Genomic DNA, 27,212 nt, shown 5'->3' with positions numbered 1-27,212 from the left:
TATTTGAACACCTGCCAACCAGCAAGAATTCTGGCTCACACAGACCTGTTAATTTTTCTTTAAGAAGCCCTCTTATTCTGCACTCTTTACCTGTATTAACTGCACTTGTTTGAACTTGTTACCTGTATAAAAGACACCTGTTCATACACTCAATCAATCACACTTCAACCTGTCCACCACAGCCAAGACCAAAGAGCTGTCTAAGGACACCGGGGACAAAACTGTAGACCTGCACAAGGCTGGGATGGACTACAGGACAACAGGCAAGCAGCTTGGCAGAAGACAACAACTGTTATGATTATTTATTAGAAAGTGGAAGAAACACAAGATGACTGTCAATCTCCCTCGGTCTGGGATTCCATGCAAGATCTCACTTTGTGGGGTAAGGATGATTCTGAGAAAGCTCAGAACTACACAGGAGGACCTGATCAATGACCTGAAGAGAGCTGGGACCACAGTCACAAAGATTACATTAGTAACACATGATGCTGTCATGCTTTAAAATCCTGCAGGGCAGCAAGGTCCCTCTGCTCAAGCCAGCACATGTCCAGGCCCGTTGAAGTTCACCAGTGACCATCTGGATGATCCAGAGGAGGCATGGTGAGAAGGGTCATGTGGTCAGATAAGACCAGAATAGAGCTTACCATGTTTAGAAACAACCCCAAGAAACCATCCCAACCGTGAAGCATGGGGGTGGAAACATCATACTCTGGGGGTGTTATTCTGCAAAGGGGACAGGACGACTGCACCATATTGAAGGGAGGATGGATGGGGTCATGTATTGCAAGATTTTGGCAAACAACCTTCTTCCCTCAGTAAAAGCATTGTAGATGGGTCATGGCTGAGTCTTCCAGCATGACAATGACCCAAAACACACAGCCAGGGCAACTAAGGAGGGGCTCAGTAAGAAGCATTTCAAGGTCTTGGAGTGGCCTGGCCAGTCTCCAGACCTGAAACTCAATAGAAAATCTTTGGAGGGAGCGAAACTCCAAACCTGAAAGATTGGAGAAGATCTGTATGGAGGAGTGACCAAAATCCCTGCTGCAGTGTGTGCAAACCTGGTGAAAAACTACAGGAACGTTGACCTCTGTAATTGCAAACAAAGGCTACTGTACCAAATATTAACATTGATTTTCACAGGTGTTGAAATACTTATTTGCAGCAGTAACATACAAATAAATTATTCAAAAAAATCATACAATGTGATTTCTGGATTTTTTTTTTTAGTTTATGTCTCTCACAGTGGACATGCACCTAAGATAAAAATTTCAGACCCCTCCATGATTTCTAAGTGGGAGAACTCGCAAAATCGCAGGGTGTTCAAATACTTATTTTCCTCACTGTATTAAATGGAGGTCTCCGTAAGTAGTCAATCGCAATATCAAACGCAATATCATGGAGGGTTCAAACAAGACTACGGTCTCCTATTCCTTTGACTTCATGCTTGGTATAACACTTGTGCCAAATCAACATGCAGATCTGCCTTTGATTAGCTGTGGTGACCCAGAGTGAAAAAATTGAGAACCCAAAGGAACTTTAACATCAGAGAACAACAGATGAACAGTTAGTTCATCTGTGCCCTGCGGATGTGCAAAACCACACTAATGTGTTGAAAGACATGTACATTCAAAACAAATAAGCACTGGGTACTGGGCAGGTTTGACAAAATGTTCAAAAGCAGAAAGTGTCCCCATATCAGTAACACTCTTCACTTACCTACAAAGTAAAGTCAGTCCCTTTGGCTGCTTTGTTTGCATTCGAGGTCGCTACAGCAAACCTGAGGTGGTAATGCATGTTGAATTGGCACAAGTTTTACTCCGGATGCTCTTTCTGACGTAACTCCACATTAAGGCCTTGTCACACCTTGACGATTTAGCCAGTGTATGCCAATCGTATTAAAAAATGCTGGCATAAGTTCAGTTAAGTTAAGGGTAAGTTTTTTTTATAAATTAAGAGGACGCTGAAGCACACTGAATCTCACTGATGTACGTCCTAATAAGCTGAGCTCCTCAAAAAAAATTTGGGCATACTGAAAATTTTCAACGCATGCCAGTGTGCAACTCATACGTCCCACACATGCGGGACATAAGTTGTAGGTAAGTTATGTGATTGTTGGCCAGTGGTGGGCACAGCTAACCAAAAGTTAGCTTTGATAACAGATAATCAGCTAACTGAAAAGTTATTTTTTATGAAGCGAAACCGATAAACCACCCAAAAAATTATTGGAAGCTACAGCTAACTGATAACTTTTAGTATTGTCTCCGGTACACTTGCAACTAACAAGGTGAATCGCTTCTGGTAGCGTCAAAGACAACCACAGACCCAAATAATAAGTCAGCACTTCTGTCTTTGTGCGTCCTGCCCTCTGCTGGAAGCTCCTGTTTACCACATAGCTTACAGCAGGGAAGCAGCTGAGAGGAGCAGCGAAGCTCAACTCTCTACTCAATAGCAGTGTCGCAGTGAGGCGGAGGTCTTGGAAAATAAAGCAGTGCTGACTTATGGTTTTGATTTATAAATAAAATTAATAAGGATAGAATAACTCCATTAATGTCAATTCTGTCATTTGTACAAAGTTAAAATATATATCTTTTAATTTTAAATATTGCACTAATTCTGAAGTTTTGTAACAAACAGAGACAGATGCCAAAGGGATTATGGGTAAAATGTGCCTCCGTTAACACTGATTAGTTGACTCATTCAATCTATGTAAAAGCCAACAAGATAATGTGAGGTGTGTGTTGGTGTTTACATATAAATGTGCTTTTGTAAAATATGCCATTTTTTATTTGTAAAAAAAGGTATTTGTAAAACAAAGCCAAGTTGTGATTATATATATAAAACTGGTGTCAAAATAAATAGAACACTGCCATCTACTGGTGCCCAGACGCTTAGTACTTAGGGCAAATACTGCTGGCCAGTAGATGGTAGTAGAGACTCTGAAAACTTGCTAAAGCAAATATTCCAAATAAATAATCAGTCTGTGTCTGCTACGTTTAAGATGTGTGGAATTTAATAAACGCAAACTGAATTTCAGACATCTTATATATATATTACTCTGGAACAAAGAAGACAGTCAGTGTTTGACAAAAGCAAGACGTTAAAGAACAAACATGGAGCGCTGCAGCTCACAATGATTCTAATTGAAAATAATGGAGAAGCAACCTGAGCTTCTTCTGGCATTTTTAGATAAAACAACCTCAATAACAATGTCTATAAACCCAGAGAATATATTCACGAGAGCTTTTGGCACAATTTAGGGTTTACTGCTGTTGTCCGTGTGGAGCCTGATCAGAGCGTCTCAAATGCATTTCTCCTGTCGTGACTGTACTGAGATTACCCATAATGCACCTGGACACAGCAATGTCCACACTAAAACCTTCAAAATTAGTGCAATACTTTAAAACTAAAGCCCCTTTCACATTGGCGTATTCGTAGAGCTGCTCATTGCGGCGTAGCGGCGTATCATCTATGCTGAGCTGAGCAGCTCTCCGCCCACTTTTAGCAGCTCTGCATCGAGTTTTTGCTCCCTACACAGCAGTATGTTGAGGGTTACGCGCATAGGACTGAAGAAATTAAACATGTTTATTGTTTATGTTTCTTCAGTGTAGAGCAATGGACACAGTTTTAAGCAGGTCTGTGCAGCACAGCGTTACTGCATACAAGTCTGTGCAACACGGCGCTCCTGTACACAACCAAAAACTGAGTGCGTGAATCTAGAGGAATCAGCTGAGAACATGAGAACAGGATCACACAGCCCACAGCACCTCTGTGTGCTCAGAACAGGGAATCGAACCTCAACTCAGAAATCCAGAAACAGCATGTCTCTCTCTCTGTCTGTCTGTCTGTCTCTCTTTCCCTCTGTGTCTGATCAAACAATATGCGCTGTGACTTTAAAATAAAAGCCTCGTCGCTGCATGTCAGTGGGATCATCAAACGCTCTGATCGATCAGGTCTGATCAAACCTGAATACGCGCTGTGACGATCAGATGTCCTGATCGATCAGGTCTGATCAAATCAGGTTTAAAAAGGTAGTTTAGGAGGTTTAAAAGTTTAACGAGTCACAGCGCTTCATTCACAGCAGCTTTTACTACAGCCACACTCAGCAGCATCTGTACACAATGAAAATGATCCACAGAGACAAAAAAATAATAATAAATAAAAATAATAATGTTAAATGACTGTTTCTGACATGCACCACATCGTGCAGTAGAGAACAGAGTGCACTTCCACAGAGGCAGAAAATAGCAGCTTTGGCTACATACACGGCAGTAATGAAACTGTAAAACCCTCATGATACAGTCCACTGTTTTCCAAGTGCAGTGATGTGTTCTGCACAGCCAGGAGGAATGAACTGGTTTTAAATAGCGGCAAGGGCTACACATGACTGTGTGCACACATTAAAAAGTGAACACACACAGCTGCAAGCAGATCTACGAACACGGAAAAAGGCTGAGTGCGCGCGCATTTTGGGCGTATTGAAATTAAAGACAACACCACAATACGCAGCTCTACGAATACACCAATGTGAAAGGGGCTTAAAATATATAGCTGATATTTTCACTTTATAAAACTTCAGACATGACATTAATTTAAATAACTTGTCTGAAATGAGTTTGGTTAAAATGTTAACCATAAGTTAAAACTGTATGCCTCTGAATGACTTGGGTGACATTGCCAGCAAACTAGTATGGGGTCAAAAGAAATTAGTTTTTTTGTTTGCAGAGGAGAGAACTGCCCATCTACTACACTCAAATCTTTGATGTCAGGCTTTATATTTATAAATGTTAGCGGTCTAAAAATTATCGGACCAAAATTTTTCGGAAGATAATTAGTCCGCTGATGGTTTTCAAAATTATCTGAAAAGCTAATCCAATAATGAAAACATTAGATTCAATAATTAGCGGTTAGCGGATCTGTGCCCACCACTGTTGTTGGCATGTTTCTTGTAATTTACTAAATCCGTCCATTAATGCTGGCCACTGATTGGCTGAAAGTTGCGGTCCTTATACAGAATGACTGTTTCATTCATACACAGAGTAAATCTGACTTGTTCATTTCAGTCCAATTCACCACCACCGACGGACACAAATCCACATAAAGCCCCTGATTTTTGAAAATGACCTCGGAAAATCCGTTAATTTGTGGCTGGAAACGTAGCATTTTAAAGCAAGCCCCTCTGTGTTTTTTTTTCTGCTGCAGGTGCGTTTCACAGAGAATGCCTGCGTCGCGTTCTCTGATCACACAGAAGCGCTGTGATGATTAAAACTTTTAAAGCGCCATCGCTGTGGTATGATCAGGTTGATCGCGCCTGATTAATGCAGTGTTTAAACATTTAAAGTGCTGTGGCTGTCGGTAATCACCACACTGACAGATCACACAGCACTTCATTTACATCACACCTGATCGTGGTCGACTGGTGTTTTAAAAGTTTAAATCATCACAGCATTTTATTATTCAGGTCTGTGATGACCTGATCAGCGAATGATCAGACCTGATCAGGTCCGCTGATCAGGCGCTTTCAACATTTAAAGAGACAGCCCTCCATTCATTCATGGCAGTGTTTCCCACAGCCAGTCCACTCATCAGCATTCTGTATACAATGAAAATGGTGCACCAAGATAAAAAATGAAAATTAAAAAAATAAAATAATGTTAAATTACTCTGTTTCTGATGTGCACCACACGGTGCACATAACCACTGGGTTGAAACGGGGCTGTCAGCAGATGTTGGATAATCGTCAGGTGTGACAGCTGCATTCACTTATTAGACGTACGACAGCGTGCACCCGTGTTTTTAAGACAGCAGGCATACGCTGGCTAAATCATCAAGGTGTGACAGGGCCTTTACATGGAGAAATGTGGCAGGGTTTTACCCTTCCAGGAACCTTCCGCACTGAAACCAAGTGCACTAACCACTTTGCTACCACCCCTGACTATTTACAGATTAAGTAAGTGATGTCAAAACAAAATGGATCAAAGCGAGATTAATTTAGTTTTTTTTTTAATTGATGCGTTATAAGTGCTGTAATAAGCTAAATAATATTTTGACAGCCATTTTACGCACACACGAGAAATAATGCTCAATTTAAATCCTATGGTCTTGTTTTATTACATTTTCTAAATAATGGTAAATGATGTAATTTTAAACTTTTTTTACTAAATTAAAAATCAAAGATGTTTTTATTAATTTTCAAAGACCTCTCTTGGCTCACACACAGTATCTTCACTGCCCAGCACACTTTGGGAATCACCTCTATAATGGAAACAATTACGGTCAGAATGAGCGTACTTCACACATTACTTAGGCGAGCTGATCGCCTTCATTATATTTCCCCCTTCAGTGGCTTTTCTTTTGTTTGTGATGTCAGAGCCAAGACTCCTAAATGAAACATATTTCTTTTTTTCTCTACCACTCCAATGACTGTTATGCTTTAATATTTACTCACCAATTCCCATAATACTTGGGTCACAGCCTGACACATGATAGGCAACAAGTCTGGCAAGTGGAGTGAGATTGTGCTCTTTCAGTGCATCTTCACTTGCAATCACTACTGCACTTGCACCATCAGACACACCCTGGGGATAAGGAGCACCCAGAACTTTGTAAAGTTTCAACAGAAACAAGAAAATGCTCAAATGGCATTTCAATATAATGATAACTTTACCACATTTCAAATGTTAGAAAAAGAAGTCACTATAAATCCTTAAAGGGTCCCATTTTTGTGGAGGTAAAATAACCAGTGCAGCCAGCACTAATGAAAGTTGGTGTTTTCACAGCACTGAAATGCAGCATCCTGGATATCTTTAAAGTATTCCTCTGCCAGGAGGGAAGAAGAGGTGGAAAGACATGCAGAAATGTGTTGGCATTTCATCTTTTTTGTCTAATATATGGCAAGGTTTTGATATTTTGAAGGAAACACCATTTTATGCAGCATCGCAAACAACTCAGAGCATGATCCTTTTTAAAAACAAACAAACAAAAACAAGTAGTTTGGAAGAGTACTTAAAACCAAACTGAAAAATCAACCCCAAGTGCACAGAGAGCTGTTGCTCTGATGTTACTGAATGCATCAGCATCCATGGATTTAATGTAAATCAGCAACCAACAGCTAAGCTTGCTGATTTACTAGTGTTTTTTGTAAACACTAGTAAATCAGCAACCTTTATGTACGAGTTAATCTAAAAAGCCCTGTTAACATAAAACAAATTATGTTAGATGATAAAATAATCAACAATGTTGCTGCTGGTTATCGGTTTATTGTTCTCTATGTACATTATAAACACACTGTTATTAAAACTCATTCGACTCCCTAATAACGTGGCCAGTATGTCAGTGCAAGTGTCAAAAATTTCGGAATTTCACAATATTACCTTTTATGCACAAACAATGATTCCTAACAACAATCAACACAGTGCCATGTTTCGTTTTTATATTTTGTGTCAGAGATGGAAAGTTTGAGGACAGAAGTAATATTCAATTGGAAAATGCTTGGTTTATGTTTGGTTTGTGCTCTGACATCCACCGTCAACTGTGGGACCTTATATGTAGACAGGTGTGTGTCTTTCCAAATCATTGTCCAATCAGCTGAATTCACCCCAGATGGACTCCAATTAAGTTGTAGAAACATGTCAAGGGTGATCAGTGGAAACAGGATGCACCTGAGCGCAATCTTGAGCTTCATGGCAAAGGCTGTGAATACTTAGATACATGTGATTTGTTAGTTGTTTGTTTTTAATAAATTTGCAAAAATCTAAAAAAATCAAGCTACAGATGGGGAAAACTTGGGGGAAAAGCAGATATATCAGAAATAGTATCAAGGAATATAAAGAAAGGTGTATCAATACACGCGCTTCTGCCTACTGATATTTATCTTGTTAAATTATTTGCTGGTACCAAGGGGGGCCCGGATCATTTGTTACATTTCCTGACTTTTTAAAAACCATGTTCCACAATAAATAGTCTCAAATTTTAAGAATGACTGTGTTGCATCTGGAATATTTCACATAAAATACATGATTTATCCTGACATTTGGAAATGATTTGAATTAAACTAAAAAACATATTATGTTGCATTATGGTGAGAAGCCAGAAGATGTACACTCACCGATGCATTCGCAGCGGTAACTGTCCCTTCCTTCTTGAAGACGGTTGGCAGTTTGAGGGCCATTTGTTCCAGTGTTGTCTGAGGACGAGGGGGTTCATCCTGGTTCATGGTAGCTTGCTTTCTTAGTTTTTTACATCATGGGGAGCAATTTCTGCTGTGAAGTAAACCAGCCTCGTGTGCTGAAGATTGGAAGCGGAGAAAAAAAATTAGCTTGTCTTGACCAGCGTGTAAGAGCAGGTAGCTTAGTGTATTTAGTGATTTAGTAACATATGAGGGAACAAGTGCTAAATTTTGTCGGCATCCAAACTTTTGCACATTGGGGTGGAGACAGTTTCTTCCACATGATTTACTAAGACTAACTCTGCAAAACCGGTGGTGGTGTGGCCACGTGACGTAGACAGCAGTATGTAAATGAGGCACTTTGGCGTTAATGCCATAAACGCAAATGAAATTGAATTAGCCACATGCAACTACTTGCACTGTGCTTTGTTAAGCAGCACTGACTGCCACATAACTGAGTTGGTTCACACACAAGGCAATGTGTAAAAAAAAAAAATAAATAAAAATACATTTCAAACATTTAATTTATCATTCATCCACAATATTCAAGTAACCTGGTGAATAATTATGCTGTGTTCTGCCAGTGGAAAGCACACAGCTGTGCTCACAGTTGTCTTTCCACTGGAAGATGCTTTCAACGCGCAGCTCCACCTCGATCTGCTGTGGAGACTCCCAGTGAAAAAAAAAAAACAAGGGAACAACCAAAGGGAGTAAGAACATTATTGATAAATAATCAAATCAAATCAAGGATGCACACCCCCAAAGCATTGCTGGACATCGCTGTGTCACAGAGAAGAGGCCTGGTCCAGCGCGTGGAGGAGTGCTGTCAGTGAGTGCGCTGTATTACTGGTACAATATGGGAATTTCCACAGTCTATTCACATGGATAATAACAGGTGCGAGTGGCCAAGTTAGTGAGATAGAACTGGGAAACTGTTGCTTGTTCATGTGTTTGGTTGCTAATTTGCATCTCCAGCTGCTGTCCAACAGTTGCAGCCCAGTGAGATACTACCCTTAGTAAATCAGCATGAACATTTTTTGCAAATGCTATGGTGTTTGCACATGTTTTAAATGCAATAAAACCTTCACATACATCAAGCCTTTACTCTGCATAGTCTCAATCCACCCATATAGCTGTAAATGGGATACATCCAATCCAGGGAGATTTGACTCATGTGCTTCACACTATGGAATCCGGATATAAGCACTGGCCCATTGGGCCTCGGGGCCTATATACACTCAACAAAAATATAAACGCAACACTTTTGGTTTTGCTCCATTTTTATGAGATAACTCAAAGATCTAAAACTTTTTCCACATACACAATAGCACCATGTCCCTCAAATATTGTTCACAAACCAGTCTAAATCTGTGATAGTGAGCACTTCTCCTTTACTGAGATAATCCATCCCACCTCACAGGTGTGCCATACCAAGATGCTGATTAGGACACCATGATTAGTGCACAGTGTGCCTTAGACTGCCCACAATAAAAGGCCACTCTGAAGGTGCAGTTTTATCACACAGCACAATGCCAACAGATGTTGCAAGATTTGAGGAGCGTGCAATTGGCATGCTGACAGCAGGAATGTCAACCAGAGCTGTTGCTCGTGTATTGAATGTTCATTTCGCTACCATAAGCCATCTCCAAAGGCGTTTCAGAGAATTTGGCAGGTACATCCAACCAGCCTCACAACCGCAGACCACGTGTAACCACACCACCCAGGACCTCCACATCCAGCATGTTCACCTCCAAGATCAGGTCTGAGACCAGCCACTCGGACAGCTGCTGAAACAATCGTTTGCATAACAAAAGATTCTGCACAAACTATCAGAAACCGTCTCAGGGAAGCTCATCTTGCATGCTCGTCGTCCTCATCGGGGTCTCGACCTGACTCCAGTTCGTCGTTGTAATCGACTTGAGTGGCAAATGCTCACATTCGCTGGCGTGTGGCACGTTGGAGAGGTGTTCTCTTCACGGATGAATCCCGGTTCACACTGTCCAGGGCAGATGGCAGACAGCGTGTGTGGTGTCGTGTGGGTGAGGCGTTTCTGATGTCAGTGTTGTGGTATCGAGTGGCCCATGGGGGTGGTGGGGTTATGGTACGGGCAGGCGTCTGTTATGGATGAAGAACACAGGTGCATTTCATTGATGGCATTTTGAATGCACAGAGATACCGTGACGAGATCCTGAGGCCCATTGTTGTGCCATACATCCAAGAACATCACCTCATGTTGCAGCAGGATAATGCACGGTCCCATGTTGCAAGGATCTGTACACAATTCTTGGAAGCTGAAAATGTCCCAGTTCTTGCATGGCCGGCATACTCACCGGACATGTCACCCATTGAGCATGTTTGGGATGCTCTGACTGGCGTATACGACAGCGTGTACCAGTTTCCTGCCAATATCCAGCAACTTTGCACAGCCATTGAAGAGGAGTGGACCAACATTCCACAGTCCACAATTGACAAACCGGATCACTCTACGCGAAGGAGATGTGTTGCACTGCATGAGGCAAATGGTGGTCACATCCAGATACTGACTGGTATCCCCCCCAATAGAAACAAAACTGCACCTTTCAGAGTGGCCTTTTAATTGTGGACAGTCTAAGGCACACCTGTGCACTAAATCATGTGTCTAATCAACAAGCTTGATATGCACACCTGTGAGGTGGGATGGATGTATCGCAGCAAAAGGAGAGTGCTGCACTATCACAGATTTAGAACGGGTTTGGTAAACAATATTGAGGTGGAAATTGTGATATTGTTGTATGTGGAAATGTTTAGATCTTTGAGTTCATCTCATACAAAATGGAGCAAAAACCAAAAAGTGGTGCGTTTATATTTTTGTTGAGTGTAAATCTTACTCTGGAGCCAGAGTGGAGAACCAGCAGATGTTACTATACAGTAGGAATAAGTTATAGTCACACAAAAGACACTATGAAAATATTAAAATTAAAAAAAGGAAGAAGTTGTTCTCACCTGCCTTCCACCGTTGTTGTGTCCTGGTATGCATAATTGTCACAGTCTTCTCGTGTAATCTTGTATTTCTCTGCCAGTTTTCTGCTGTGATACCCATCGGTATTTTGACATGTAGATCAGTCATAGTCCTGCCCCACAAAGTGTCTTCTAGCGGTCAACAGGAAAACATTATGTCTTAGTGTCAAAATATTTGGAGTTCAACAACAGCTGTTTGTAGTCCACGGTTTTGATTTGTATTGATAATTTGAAAATAAGAAAATTTAGAAAAATCCAACCTTCAGTCGACTCCAAACTTTGTACCAAAAACGTATATTGCGCACAGTGTAGGGGGGGCCTGGCTCATACTTTCTGAGCCACCACACAAAACAATATCTGACTCCTTCAGGCAAATCTCCTGCAACACACAACATTCCTTTAGTCTCAGTTTGTCAACAGTTCTAAGGATAATAATAACAACAACAACAACAATAATAATAAATAATAATAATAATGAGTACAGTACATCACAAACCAAGTGGATTTTGGCAAATTTCTTGTTATATATTAACTAACATGATGCACATTTGCATGATTGTGCTGGAGTACCTGAGCACCATTGATGATGGACTGGAACCCAGAACCACACAGCCTATTCACAGTGAGAGCAGGTACAGGTATAGGCACGCCACATCTTAGACCGACATGTCGTGCAATGTACAGTGCATCAGCTGAGCTCTGAAAGTGAAGTTAAAATGTAGACTGGAACAAATCCAAAATATGCATCAACACACATATGAAAACAATCCACAGGCTTTTTCTTACAATGGTGCTACATCTGTGACTGTTGATCTTTTTGACAATACCTGCATGACATTGCCTACAATGACACTGTTTATAAGCTCTGGTGCGACACCTCCTGCAGCAAGAGCAGCTTTGGCTGCATGTTCAGCCAGGTCTGTGGCACTGTGGTCCTTCAGTACCCCACCATAGGTACCAAATGGAGTACGCTTGGCTGCCACAATAAAGACACCTGCAGAAAAAACAGAGCATTACAACACATGGAGGAGCCATTACTACCTCTGACCAACTGTCAGATCAGTACTAGAATCTATCAGGCTGGTCGGTCAGGTCCAGAAAGAAGATTGTACACATTGTACACATACATACATACAATGAAATTTGTCCTCTGTGTTTAACCCATCCTAATTACAGTTACACACAATCCAAACACTAGGAGCAGTGGGCAGTCACAGTCAAGCGCCTGGGAACCAACTCCAGATGAAGAGACGCTGTCTTGGTCAGGGGCAGAGAAAGGAAGAGACCCTAAATAAGCATGTTTTGATTGTGGGAGGAAACCAGAGTGCCTGGAGAAAACCCATGGAGACACGGAGAGAACATGCAAACTCCACACAGAAAGGGCAGGAAGCGATCACATGACCTTCTTGTTGTGAGGCACCAGTGCTAATCACTAAGCCACCGTGCTGCCTGGAGTCTCTCTTGTCCAGGTTGCTCCTGCAGGATGGAGGTTTTGTCTGGTTCTTAACCATCTCCACAACATTTAGGTTTAACTCCTTTCTCCTGTTCATGGCCTGAACCTGAACAGCTACTTTGACACTGGAGTCATCCAGGTTGTTTTCCAACATGTTCCAGTCAGTCGGTTGTGATCCAAAATAAACACAGCTCCCACACCAATTGAATGAGGCCAAAGAAAGCCAGCTGCTCATTCTGCTCATATTCCTTCTTACATCCACTCAGATGGGTAGGCGCATAGGATTCATCCCAGTGGTGACGCCATTAGCCGACACTTAAAACTGAAAAATTCTACAAACAACCATTACAGCTTCTCAACGGAATACATGCACTGTGCCATGCAATCATCCACCACACCACAGAAAGGCTTTGGGATGTGAATGATAACCAGGCAGGGAGACAATTGGTCCATCCTCACCTTTCAAAAGCATCTATTTGCCACAGCCAGGTAAAACATGGGTGTGTCCTTGGTTTTCTCCAGCCATTGGGGGTCCTCAACACAGAGGCACTGGTATGCTGGATCATACCCAGAGAAATGCACCACATGGCCAAAATGTTGTACAACTCCAATTCTAATTGAGTTGGGACATTGTGAAAAATGTAAATAAAAACAGAATACAATGATTTGCAAATCCTCTTCAACCCATATTCAATTGAATACACCACAAAGACAAGATATTTAATGTTCAAACTGATAAATTTTATTGTTTTTGTGCAAATATTTGCTAATTTTGAAATGGATGCCTACAACATTTCAAAAAAGCTGGGACAGTGCGACAGTACGTTTACCACTGAGTTACATCACCTTTCCTTCTAACAACACTCAATAAGCGTTTGGGAACTGAGGACACTAATTGTTGAAGCTTTGTAGGTGGAATTCTTTCCCCACTCTTGCTTGACATATGACTTCAGTTGTTCAACAGTCTGGTGTCTCCGTTGTCGTATTTTGTGCTTCATAATGCACCACACATTTTCAATGGGTGACAGGTCTGGACTGCAGGCAGGCCAGTCTAGTACCCACACTCTTTTACTATGAAGCCACGCTGTTGTAACATGTGCAGAATGTGGCTTGGCATTGTCTTGCTGAAATAAGCAGGGACGTCCCTGAAAAAATCCCTGAAAAGATGTTGCTTGGATGGCAACATGTGTTGCTCCAAAACCTGGATGTACCTTTCAGAAATTCTGGTGCCATCACAGATGTGTAAGTTGCCCATGCCATGGGCACTAACACACCCCCCATACCATCACAGATGCTGGCTTTTGAACTTTGTGCTGGTAACAATCTGGATGGTCTTTTTCCTCTTTTGTCCAGAGGACACAACGTCCATGATTTCCATAAAGAATGTGACATGTGGACTCATCAGGCCACCGCACACTTTTCCACTTTGCGTCTGTCCATTTCAAATGAGGTCAGGCCCAGAGAGGGTGGTGGCGTTTCTGTATGTTGTTGATGTATGGTTTTCACTTTGCATGGTAGAGTTTTAACTTACACTTGTACATGTAGCAACGAACTGTGTTAAAGTGATTTTCTGTAGTGTTACTGAGCCCAGGTGGTAAGATCCTTTACACAATGATGTCAGTTTTTAATGCGGTGCCGCCTGAGGGATCGAAGGTCACGGGCATTCAATGTTGGTTTTTGGCCTTGCCGCTTTCCTGTAGAAAGTTCTCCAGATTCTCTGAATCTTCTGATTATATTATGGACTGTAGATGCTGGAATCCCTAAATTTCTTGCAATTGAATGCTGAAAAACATTGTTCTTAAACTGCTGGATTATTTTTTCATGCAGTTGTTCACAAAGTGGTGATCCTCGCCCCATCTTTGCTTGTGTATGGCTGAGCCTTCTGGGGATGCCCCTTTTATACCCAATCATGACACTCACGTGTTTCTAATTAGGTGTTCTTTGAGCATTCATCAACTTTCCCAGTCTTTTGTTGCCCTGTCCAAACTTTTTGAAATGTGTTGCAGGCATCCATTTCAAAATGACCAAATATTTGCACAAAAACAACAAAGTTTAACAGTTTGAACATTAAATATCTTGTCTTTGTGGTGTATTCAATTAAATATAGGTTGACGAGGACTTGCAAATCATTGAATTCTGTTTTTATTTACATTTTCACAATGTCCCAACTTCATTGGAACTGGGGTTGTACCTGATGCTCTCAATGCCAGTGAAATGCTTCATTCAAGTCTCCTTACACAACTGCTTGTTTGAACCAAAGTCAGTCCAGTGGTACACAAGCATCCTCCTAACAGACACATCCAAACTCTTGTTCTCCTGCAAAAGTATCAGCCTCACCAAATCCCTCTGATCAGTGACCTAAGGAGTATTAAAAATTACACTTTAACTCCATATGGCAAACAAAAAAAAATAGATTTTCTGCCTTCTTTCTAAATGGCATTCAATGTCACTCACACCATAAATACGTGGCTACAGTCGAGAGCTGAGCTAAGCTGTACATACAGTCTGTTTTGAGTTACAGCCACAGAAGGTTGTAAGGGCTTCTTCAAGCTGCCAGGAAAACCTGGTTGATGTACATACCTGATCTGAATCTGATTCCATGCTGCAAGACCAAAGAGTAAAATGTCGCATACAATTCTTTTTTCCCCCCAAATCAGTTTCAAGCCTCATTCCTAAGTAGTTTACTCCTTCACATTTGTCACTGGTGTTCTGGTGGATTCCCCACTCAGTTTTAGGGACAGCCTGCTATGGAAAGATTAACATTTCAGTGTTTTCATTTCTTAATGATTGACATACAGCAGGTGAACTCAAAGTGAATGAGATATTCAATAACTTGCAAACAATCTTAAGTCCAACATCTGCCTCTTCTGAAGCCAACAGGATTTAAAACTGACATTTAGTTGTGTTACAATAAAGCAAAAGAAAAGTTAACATAATTTATGATTGGGTTTGTAGATTATGATATTGAGAGCCCATATGAAAAGTTGTAGGAATATGTGATCATTTATGTTAAAGGTATGAGCATTTTTGTATGGCTGGTCTAAAGCCGCCAGCAGGCTGCCATGTCGTCTACTGTAACAGCGACGTGTGAGGGGCAGAGAGGTTCACAACTTCAACAGTGTCACTCTTCAGTATAGAAGGGGCAAAGCATGTAAGCAGCAATCAACATCCTGAATCCCGGATTGGCATCGGAACGTAATTCGCGGATCGGAATTTCCTGATCCAACCTGCGGGATTTTCTGGTACTGGAGAGAAACCACTTCCGTGAAACCTCTCTTGTGCTGCCTGCTCTGTTTACTGCTGAACGGGAGGAAAGGAGGGGGAGGTTTCTGCGCTGAAGGCGAGCTGTTTCTTCTGTGCATTGCAACCAAGACAAGTTTTAAGCCACCGGTAACTGCAAATTTCCGCCTGGCTCTCGGGTTCAAGTGGTCTGTGCTGCCGAGCACGGATTTTCTGAAAAATTAACTGAATTGTTACTGAAAAGTCAGCCGCTTCAACGTCCCGAGGCTGTGTAAAGCTTTAACAGCAGCTCAGAACACAGCTAAGGAGGAAAGCTGAACACAGATTCACTTTCTCTCTGCTGAATGGGAAAACCTCCACCAAAATCCTTCAGTGTTTACCCAAAATTACTCACGTAAGCACCGTTGATGATACATTTAGAAATTTATTTTATTTTAGAGTTGAAAGGCTTCATGTTTGCTCAGCAGGAAAATGGCGAGTGAGAGAGAGCGAGAGTGAGGAAGAGAGGGAGAGACAGAGAGAGGACTTTACATCAGCGCGTGTTTGCCATGTGTAGCTTTCAGTGCCCATGCTACGTCACAGCTGTTCCACAAGCGATCCGGGGTCTTTTTCTGATTGGTTAAAACTGTGTCAATGGCAGCATTTACGAAATAGTCAGTGATGCATAAATTCTGCTTAAATGCCAACTTTCTGAGGCAGATATTTTAGTTGTAATGATGCGCTCACACCGGGCGCGACGCGAGCGACAGGTTACCATGTAGTCCCTATGGAAGGACACGTTTTGGTGCCAAGCCGCGCAGCGCGATGTGATGGATGCAAATGAACCGACGCGAGTGAAGCGATTTTGAGCAATTGGCGCGTTTGTGGCGCGATATTACGTCGCGTCACGTCGTGTTGCCCTCCTCCCAAAGTTGAAAAATCTGAACTTTTTCATCTTTTCACGCCGCAATGACCAATCAGGGACTAAATATGTAGTGACGTGGAGATGTCTGGAGTTTGACTAAGCTGGATGTGAACATGTCCTGTCTCTGGTAGCCAGCCTGTGAGCAGGACTTATGTCCGTTTTGTCCTTTATTTCACAATCATGACAGAGTTTTTGGAGCAAGCAGCAGCCCCGCAGCAACCGGAGCCGGCAAGCGAATAGAAGCTCCTCCTATTTGATGACGCACTTGGGTGAATTTTTGCAGCTAAAGCAGAGCGACACACCGGGCGATGGTGGCACGTCCGTTGCCATGCGACTAACGCGAATTTGTGGCGTCTGGTCGCGCCCGGTGTGAACACGGCATAGAGCTTATTTTCATTGATACGCATCAATTGTTAGTTTATAGCACAGTCTATCTTCCCAGCTGTATTTTATCAGTGGGTTTTCTTTTCCTTAAAAGGGCATGGTTACTTAGCCTAAGTTGTGTGGTTTATTTATTTATTTTACTTAACACAGATAATGTATGCATTTGATTTCAATTTGACTGCATAACATCTTTATATGAAGAAGCTTTAATGTTGAATGTCATAATACAATCAATCAATCAATCAACTTTTTTCTTGTATAGCGCCAAATCACAACAAACAGTTGCCCCAAGACGCTCCACATTGCAAGGCAAGGCCATACAATAATTATGAAACACAGTCTACGTCTAAAGCAACATAACCAAGGGATGGTCCAGGGTCACCCGATCCAGCCCTAACTATAAGCCTTAGCGAAAAGGAAAGTTTTAAGCCTAATCTTAAAAGTAGAGAGGGTATCTGTCTCCCTGATCTGAATTGGGAGCTGGTTCCACAGGAGAGGAGCCTGAAAGCTGAAGGCTCTGCCTCCCATTCTACTCTTACAAACCCTAGGAACTACAAGTAAGCCCGCAGTCTGAGAGCGAAGCGCTCTAATGGGGTAATATGGTACTACGAGGTCCCTAAGATAAGATGGGACCTGATTATTCAAAACCTTATAAGTAAGAAGAAGAATTTTAAATTCTATTCTAGCATTAACAGGAAGCCAATGAAGGGAGGCCAACACGGGTGAGATATGCTCTCTCCTGCTAGTCCCCGTCAGTACTCTAGCTGCAGCATTCTGAACCAACTGAAGGCTTTTTAGGGAACTTTTAGGACAACCTGATAATAATGAATTACAATAGTCCAGCCTAGAGGAAATAAATGCATGAATTAGTTTTTCAGCATCACTCTGAGACAAGACCTTTCTGATTTTAGAGATATTGCGTAAATGCAAAAAGGCAGTCCTACATATTTGTTTAATATGCGCTTTGAATGACATATCCTGATCAAAAATAACTCCAAGATTTCTCACAGTATTACTAGAGATCAGGGAAATGCCATCCAGAGTAACGATCTGGTTAGACACCATGCTTCTAAGATTTGTGGGGCCAAGTACAATAACTTCAGTTTTATCTGAGTTTAAAAGCAGGAAATTAGAGGTCATCCATGTCTTTATGTCTGTAAGACAATCCTGCAGTTTAGCTAATTGGTGCGTATCCTCTGGCTTCATGGATAGATAAAGCTGGGTATCATCTGCGTAACAATGAAAATTTAAGCAATACCGTCTAATAATACTGCCCAAGGGAAGCATGTATAAAGTGAATAAAATTGGTCCTAGCACAGAACCTTGTGGAACTCCATAATTAACTTTAGTCTGTGAAGAAGATTCCCCATTTACATGAACAAACTGTAATCTATTAGACAAATATGATTCAAACCACCGCAGCGCAATGCCTTTAATACCTATGACATGCTCTAATCTCTGTAATAAAATTTTATGGTCAACAGTATCAAAAGCAGCACTGAGGTCCAACAGAACAAGCACAGAGATAAGTCCACTGTCCGAAGCCATAAGAAGATCATTTGTAACCTTCACTAATGCTGTTTCTGTACTATGATGAATTCTAAAACCTGACTGAAACTCTTCAAATAGACCATTCCTCTGCAGGTGATCAGTTAGCTGTTTTACAACTACCCTCTCAAGAATCTTTGAGAGAAAAGGAAGGTTGGAGATTGGCCTATAATTAGCTAAGATAGCTGGGTCAAGTGATGGCTTTTTAAGTAATGGTTTAATTACTGCCACCTTAAAGGCCTGTGGTACATAACCAACTAACAAAGATAGATTGATCATATTTAAGATTGAAGCATTAAATAATGGTAGGACTTCCTTGAGCAGCCTGGCAGGAATGGGGTCTAATAAGCATGTTGATGGTTTGGATGAAGTAACTAATGAAAATAACTCAGACAGAACAATCGGAGAGAAAGAGTCTAACCAAATACCGGCATCACTGAAAGCAGCCAAAGATAACGATACATCTTTGGGATGGTTATGAGTAATTTTTTCTCTAATAGTCAAAATTTTGTTAGCAAAGAAAGTCATGAAGTCATTACTAGTTAAAGTTAATGGAATACTCAGCTCAATAGAGCTCTGACTCTTTGTCAGCCTGGCTACAGTGCTGAAAAGAAACCTGGGGTTGTTCTTATTTTCTTCAATTAGTGATGAGTAGAAAGATGTCCTAGCTTCACGAAGGGCTTTCTTATAGAGCAACAAACTCTTTTTCCAGGCTAAGTGAAGATCTTCTAAATTAGTGAGACGCCATTTCCTCTCCAACTTACGGGTTATCAGCTTTAAGCTACGAGTTTGTGAGTTATACCACGGAGTCAGACACTTCTGATTTAAAGCTCTCTTTTTCAGAGGAGCTACAGCATCCAAAGTTGTCTTCAATGAGGATGTAAAACTATTGACAAGATACTCTAACTCCCTTACAGAGTTTAGGTAGCTACTCTGCTCTGTGTTGGTATATGACATTAGAGAACATAAAGAAGGAATCATATCCTTAAACCTAGTTACAGCGCTTTCTGAAAGACTTCTAGTGTAATGAAACTTATTCCCCACTGCAGGGTAGTCCATCAGGGTAAATGTAAATGTTATTAAAAAATGATCAGACAAAAGGGAGTTTTCAGGGAATACTGTTAAGTCTTCTATTTCCATACCATAAGTCAGAACAAGATCTAAAATATGATTAAAGTGGTGGGTGGACTCATTTACTTTTTGAGCAAAGCCGATAGAGTCTAATAATAGATTAAATGCAGTGTTGAGGCTGTCATTCTCAGCATCTGTGTGGATGTTAAAATCGCCCACTATAATTATCTTATCTGAGCTAAGCACTAAGTCAGACAAAAGGTCTGAAAATTCACAGAGAAACTCACAGTAACGACCAGGTGGACGATAGATAATAACAAATAAACTGGTTTTTGGGACTTCCAATTTGGATGGACAAGACTAAGAGACAAGCTTTCAAATGAATTAAAGCTCTGTCTAGGTTTTTGATTAATTAATAAGCTGGAATGGAAGATTGCTGCTAATCCTCCGCCCCGGCCCGTGCTACGAGCATTCTGACAGTTAGTGTGACTCGGGGGTGTTGACTCATTTAAACTAACATATTCATCCTGCTGTAACCAAGTTTCTGTTAGGCAGAATAAATCAATACGTTGATCAATTATTATATCATTTACCAACAGGGACTTAGAAGAAAGAGACCTAATGTTTAATACAACATATCATGTCCCGGAGATGGAGGGGTGGGGGTGGGAGTAAGTTGAATAATTTTAATATAATAGACACAACATAAACTTATTCTCATTTTGATAACTAGTCTGGCTGTACCAGACAGCATCTTGGCAGTTTCATTTAAACTCCGCTGTGGTGGTGCAGAGGCAAGATTACAAAAATGGTCTCATTTGCCAAATACTCAAGGACCAGACTGCATTTTGCCCAACATGTATGCTCAGCTCCCTACTCTACACCCTCTATGCACAGGACTGCACCCCCACCCATGTGAGCAACTCCATCATCAAGTTTGCAGATAACACCACGGTGGTGGGGCTCATGTCAGGGGGAGATGAGACTGCATACAGGAGGGAGGTGGAACGTCTGCCAGACTGGTGTACCATCAACAACCTCACTCTTAACACCGCCAAGTCAAAAGAATTGATTGTTCACTTCCGGAAGTGTAAACCAGCTCTGCAGCTGGTCAAGATCAATGGGGACCTGATGGAGAGGGTGCAAGTCTTTCAGTTTCTGGGCACCCTCATTGGAGAGGATCTGTCATGGACTGCTAACTCCACTGTGCTCCTGGGGAAGGCACAGCAGAGGTTGTTCTTCCTGAGATTACTCAGGAGGTGCAACCTGTCAAACAAACTGTTGTCCTTCTGCCGGTAGTCGGTGGAGTTAGTGCTGAGCTATGGAATCACACTGTGGTTCCGCAGCTGCTCTACTGCAGAGAGGAAGGCACTCCAGGGGGTCATTAACACAGGCCAGAAACTGATCAGCTGCTGATTCATAGAGAATAGTGTAATATTCCTTTAGTTGTTGTAATAAAGCAGTCACCCTTTTCTATTACATAAGAAAATTGGGGGGGGGGGTGCAAATCTTCTTCTGTGAAGACGACAGAATTGTGTTAAAGGAAAATGTGTTATAATGTATTGTAGAAATGGCGTAGGGCAATATTAAAGGATTATTAATACAGTGCGAGGTCTGTGCAAGCAAGAGAGGTTAAGAATTCATTTATTATATGGCTGTTCGAGCTTGTTTGCTGTTAATTCCTCCAATTCAAACTCATCAGTGTAGTAAAATTTGCTTGGAGAATGCTCCTCTTCATCCTTCACAATTTGTTTGTTCGCTTTTTGCTTTATTTCGTGCCTTGAAAACTGTAAATAAAGTCACAAATCCAATACACAATCTGGACGATTGTCATAGTAACGGTCTGATATGGGAAAATATCAGCTGGGAAATCAGCCTATCAGAGCCTGTGTACCGTCTGCCATATAATAAAAGTTTATACTTACTCATTTTCAAGCATGAAAATGTGAAGATGTGAATCTTGTAGATGTGGTTAACTTTGCTGATGACGGAACACGTTTGAATGAATGAATGAATAAACAAATAAATAGGGATAAGTCCTTTTATCAAATTTGTTGGGATGGTGCCCACCTCCTAAACTGTAGAAGTGATTGTTTTCAATGCCGGATAGCATCTCCACCCTCCTCTAAAGGTTCAGTGCGGATACCACAGATCCCTACAGATTTACCTAGTTTCAGCTGTTTCATCACCTTTGCAATCTCACAGAGATTTGGTAATTCACAGCTAAAGGGAACCATCTAACTGCTGCAGTCAGTTGAAACGTGAGCATTCCCTTGGTCTTCTTGAACTTATTTATTTGGCACACAACTCGTCAATAACAAAAACTGATATACAACCCCTGGCAAAAATTATGGAATCACCGGCCTCAGAGGATGTTCATTCAGTTGTTTAATTTTGTAGAAAAAAAAGCAGATCACAGACATGACACAAAACTAAAGTCATTTCAAATGGCAACTTTCTGGCTTTAAGAAACACTATAAGAAATCAAGAAAAAAGATTGTGGCAGTCAGTAACGGTTACTTTTTTAGACCAAGCAGAGGAAAAAATATGGAATCACTCAATTCTGAGGAAAGAATTATGGAATCACCCTGTAAATTTTCATCCCCCAAATTAACACCTGCATCAAATCAGATCTGCTCATTGACATTGACCCTATGCCATGACATTGACCCTATGTGTCTTTTTGCAAGGAATGTTTTTGCAGTTTTTGCTCTATGGCAAGATGCATTATCATCTTGAAAAATGATTTCATCATCCCCAAACATCCTTTCAATTGTCCAAAATATCAACATAAACTTGTGCATTTATTGATGATGTAATGACAGCCATCTCCCCAGTGCCTTTACCTGACATGCAGCCCCATATCATCAATGACTGTGGAAATTTACATGTTCTCTTCAGGCAGTCATCTTTATAAATCTCATTGGAAAGGCACCAAACAAAAGTTCCAGCATCATCACCTTGCCCAATGCAGATTCGAGATTCATCACTGAATATGACTTTCATCCAGTCATCCACAGTCCACAATTGCTTTTCCTTAGCCCATTGTAACCTTGTTTTTTTTCTATTTAGGTGTTAATGATGGCTTTCGTTTAGCTTTTCTGTATGCAAATCCCATTTCCTTTAGGCGGTTTCTTACAGTTCGGTCGCAGACGTTGACTCCAGTTTCCTCCCATTCATTCTTCATTTGTTTTGTTGTACATTTTTCGATTTTTGAGACATATTGCTTTAAGTTTTCTGTCTTGATGCTTTGATGTCTTCCTTGGTCTACCAGTATGTTTGCCTTTAACAACATTCCCATGTTGTTTGTATTTGGTCCAGAGTTTAGACACAGCTGACTGTGAACAACCAACATCTTTTGCAACATTGCGTGATGATTTACTCTCTTTTAAGAGTTTGATAATCCTCTCCTTTGTTTCAATTGACATCTCTCGTGTTGGAGCCATGATTCATGTCAGTCCACTTGGTGCAACAGCTCTCCAAGGTGTGTTCACTCCTTTTTAGATGCAGACTAACGAGCAGATCTGATATGATGCAGGTGTTAGTTTTAGGGATGAAAATTTACAGGGTGATTCCATAATTGTTTCCTCAGAATTGAGTGATTCCATATTTTTTTCCTCTGCTTGGTCTAAAAAAGTAACCGTTACTGACTGCCACAATCTTTTTTTCTTGATTTCTTATAGTGTTTCTTAAAGCCAGAAAGTTGCCATTTGAAATGACTTTAGTTTTGTGTCATGTCTGTGATCTGCTTTTTTTCTACAAAATTAAACAACTGAATGAACATCCTCCGAAGCCGGTGATTCCATAATTTTTGCCAGGGGTTGTACAAGACAATTCCACAGTGACATGTGTGACCAAAAAGGGGGTGAGCAGAAGCAAATAAACACTGTGGTCCTCAACACTGAGGCACCTGCGTGCTGGGTCATGCACATGGCCAAAATTTTACAGCTGTCTTTTACCATGCAAGTGATACTTCTTATTGAGTCTTCCAAAGTAACCATCTGATACAAAGTCATTCCAGTAATAACACCATACCCCCAAATTTTGGCCATCTGAAATGAAGCAAAGCCATTTGTGGAAAATCTTGTAGTTGGATGAGACTAACTACATAAGGGAGTCACTTCCCACAGAAGCCCATGTTAAAATTGCTATCATGGGACAAAACAACAACAACAACAAAAAAACAAACAAAAAACCAGTTTTGTTTTAGCTAGTTTTCTCCTTCGTGATAACTATACCGGGGGTAGGTGGGTTTATAACTCAGCAGTTAAATATTTTAAGTCATAAGGTACTGAATAATTAGTGGCATGGTCACATTGAGTAACAGGTAGTATGTGCTGGCTGAGCTATTCCCAGAGCTAGCTCACTAGGAGAGACCGTGAGCAGTGGCTAGTACATGCTGTGACCTTGACAGTGTCTGTCCTTTCTGAGCATTTTACTATAAACAAGCCTGTGCTCCAGTATTTCCAGTGAGTGAAATTTTCATGTTAAGTTTCTGTGGTTGGCATGAAGCTGGACTCTCTGGTGATGGTGGCAGAGAAGAGAACACTGGACAAACTGCTGGACATTATGGGCAATGCCAGTCACCCTCTGCACACCGTCATCAGCAACCAGAGGAGCCTCTTCAGCCACAGACTGCTTCTTCCTAAGTCCAGGACCAACAGACTGAAAAACTCCTTTGTCCCTCAGGCCATCAGACTGTACAACTCCTCACTCTGGGGGAGGAGTAACAGGAAGACAGAGAACTGGAAGGAGAGGAACAGTAGTAGCCAATAAACCAGTAGCGATCAGCATGTCTGGTATTTATATTTATATCTGCAAATTGTCTTTTTTTTTTACTTTCACTTTTGATGTTCTGTGTGCTTCTTTCCCTGTGTGCTGCGATACAATGTTGCAGGAACCTCAATTTCCCTGAGGGAGTCTTCTCAAGGGGTTAATAAAGTTCTATCCAGTCTAATGTAATCTAATTTAATTTGTATATTAGCACCAATAGCAGGTATTGGTAGCTTGGTGACATTAGTTTCACTATTACTCCACAAGGCAATAAGCAGATCATAATTTTTCAGGCCCACACCGAAGCCACTGGTCATGAAAACCACCATCCAGTCCACAAAATCATGCATTTATAAAACACCCAAACCAAGTTTAGGCTGTTCCCTTTAGCGTGTTCAGTAACTCTGAGATGGAGGCATGCTTGGACTTCATTCGTCCTTCCACAGGTCACGCATGAACTTGTCCATGCTCCACATCTTTATCCATTTGTGAGTTGGGTGGGACTTTTAGGCAAAGTAAGCACTGCCAGAATGGCGACTCCCCCATAGCAACACAATTTGAGCTTCAAAGCTGCTGTGCAGCAAATAAGGAGTAAGTAGGCCGACCGAGTCTGAGGTTTGAGATTCAATGATCAGATCATTGCAGCAGCAGTGATTTAGGTGAGAAACAATTTTATTTATTTTAGATTTCGCTCTAAAACAGGGCACGATCAACCATGGAGGCATTGCGCATGTGTTATTCATTTGTAATATTAAGGCGCTGTCATTTCCAATTCACCCAATCTGCATGTGGAAAGTGGAGCACCCAGAGGAAACCCACGCAAGCACGAGAAGAACATGCAAACTCCACACAGAAAGGCCACAGGTGGGAATGGAACCCATGACCTTCTTGCTGTGAAGCAACAGTGCTAACCACTAAGTCACCATGCTGCCCATAAACCTCCTTTTTGGCCTCTCTCTTCTCAATCTCCCTGGAGGCTCCATCCTTCTCCCTATATACCCTGGGTCGCTCCTGTGTACATGTCCAAACCATCTCAATCTTGTCTCTCTGACTTTGTCTCCAAACCGTCTGACCTGTGCTGTCCCTCTGATGTGTTCATTCCTAATCCTGTCCTGGTCATACCAATATTTTTAACACATAACCTCTACTCCTGCAGCAAGGACAGGTCACATAACCTCTACTCCACCTCTGAGTTGATGGAAGTACAAATGCAAACACATTCACCTATTAATTTGTTCTATTTGCCCTATTGAGGTTTCAAATCTGGCAAAACTTTGAAAAGGCTGCCGTGCTGCGAGATGTCTTTAACATTGAGAACTGCATTGAGACGCTCTGATAAGGCTGCATTTTAACCGCTGCTCATGGACAACAGCATTAACATTTCAAGATAATACTCTTTGTATATTGTGCCTAAAACTCTCGTGAATATATTATCTGGGTTTTTACATGTTATATAACATCCTGATTATTGCCCTTAACAGCACTGTCCAGTTTGTTCCAGAGTAATATACAACCCCAATTCCAATTGAGTTGGGACATTGTGTAAAATGTAAATAAAAACAAAATACGATTTGCAAATCCTCTTCAACCTATATTCAATTGAATACACCACAAAGACAAGATAATTTAAAGTTCAAACTGATAAACTTTATTGTTTTTGTGCAAATATTTGCTCATTTTGAAATGGATGCCTGCAACACATTTCAAAAAAGCTGGGACAGTGGTATGTTTACCACTGTGTTACATCACCTTACCTTCTAACAACACTCAAACATTTGGGAACTGAGGACACTAATTGTTGAAGCTTTGTAGGTGGAATTCTTTCCCATTCTTGCTTGATGTACAACTTCAGTTGTTCAACAGTTCGGGGTCTCCGTTGTTGTATTTTGCGCTTCATAATGTGCCACACATTTTCAATGGGCGACAGGTCTGGACTGCAGGCAGGCCAGTCTAGTACCCACACTCTTCTACTACGAAGCCACGCTGTTGTAACATGTGCAGAATGTGGCTTGGCATTGTCTTTCTGAAATAAGCAGGGATGCTGCTTGGATGGCAGAATGTGTTGTTCCAAAACCTGGATGTACCTTTCAGCACTGATGGTACCATCACAGATGTGTAAGTTGCCCATGCCATGGGCACTAACACCCCCATACCATCACAGATGCTGGCTTTTGAACTTTGCGCTGGTAACAATCTGGATGGTCTTTTCCTTCTTTTGTCGGGAGGACACGACGTCCATGATTTCCAAAAACAATTTGAAATGTGGACTCATCAGACCACAACACACTTTTCCACTTCACGTCTGTCCATTTCAAATGAGCTCCGGCCCAGATAAGGTGGTGGCATTTCTGGATGTTGTTGATGTATGGCTTTCACTTTGCATGGTACAGTTTTAACTTGCACTTGTAGATGTAGCAACGAACTGTGTTAACTGACAATGGTTTTCTGAAGTGTTCCTGAGCCCACGCGGTAAGAGCCTTTCCACAATGATGTTGGTTTTAATGCAGTGCCGCCTGAGGGATCAAAGGTCACGGGCAGTCAATGGTGGTTTTTGACCTTGCTGCTTATGTGTAGAATATTCTGCAGATTCTCTGAATCTTCTGATTCTATTATGGACTGTAGATGATGGAATCCCTAAATTCCTTGCAATTGAATGTTATGAAACATTGTTCTTAAAC

General features: G+C 41.3%; 1 protein-coding gene across 1 annotated transcript in view; it reads right to left on the bottom strand.

Moving 5' to 3' along the window:
- The window catches only part of acaa2 (acetyl-CoA acyltransferase 2), a 30,075-nt gene that overhangs the window by 1,680 nt on the left and 1,183 nt on the right, over positions 1-27,212 (bottom strand). Inside the window, 8 exon segments of the mRNA XM_034170711.1 lie at positions 6,446-6,575; positions 8,105-8,283; positions 11,147-11,168; positions 11,170-11,222; positions 11,225-11,299; positions 11,417-11,540; positions 11,732-11,860; positions 11,989-12,155. Coding sequence (XP_034026602.1) covers positions 6,446-6,575; positions 8,105-8,283; positions 11,147-11,168; positions 11,170-11,222; positions 11,225-11,299; positions 11,417-11,540; positions 11,732-11,860; positions 11,989-12,155 — 879 coding nt within the window.

The sequence above is a fragment of the Thalassophryne amazonica genome, chromosome 5 (genome assembly GCF_902500255.1).
Source record: "Thalassophryne amazonica chromosome 5, fThaAma1.1, whole genome shotgun sequence".
Taxonomy (NCBI): domain Eukaryota; kingdom Metazoa; phylum Chordata; class Actinopteri; order Batrachoidiformes; family Batrachoididae; genus Thalassophryne; species Thalassophryne amazonica.
Note: the sequence above shows the minus strand (reverse complement) of the source record. Positions and strands in the feature narration are given on the sequence as shown.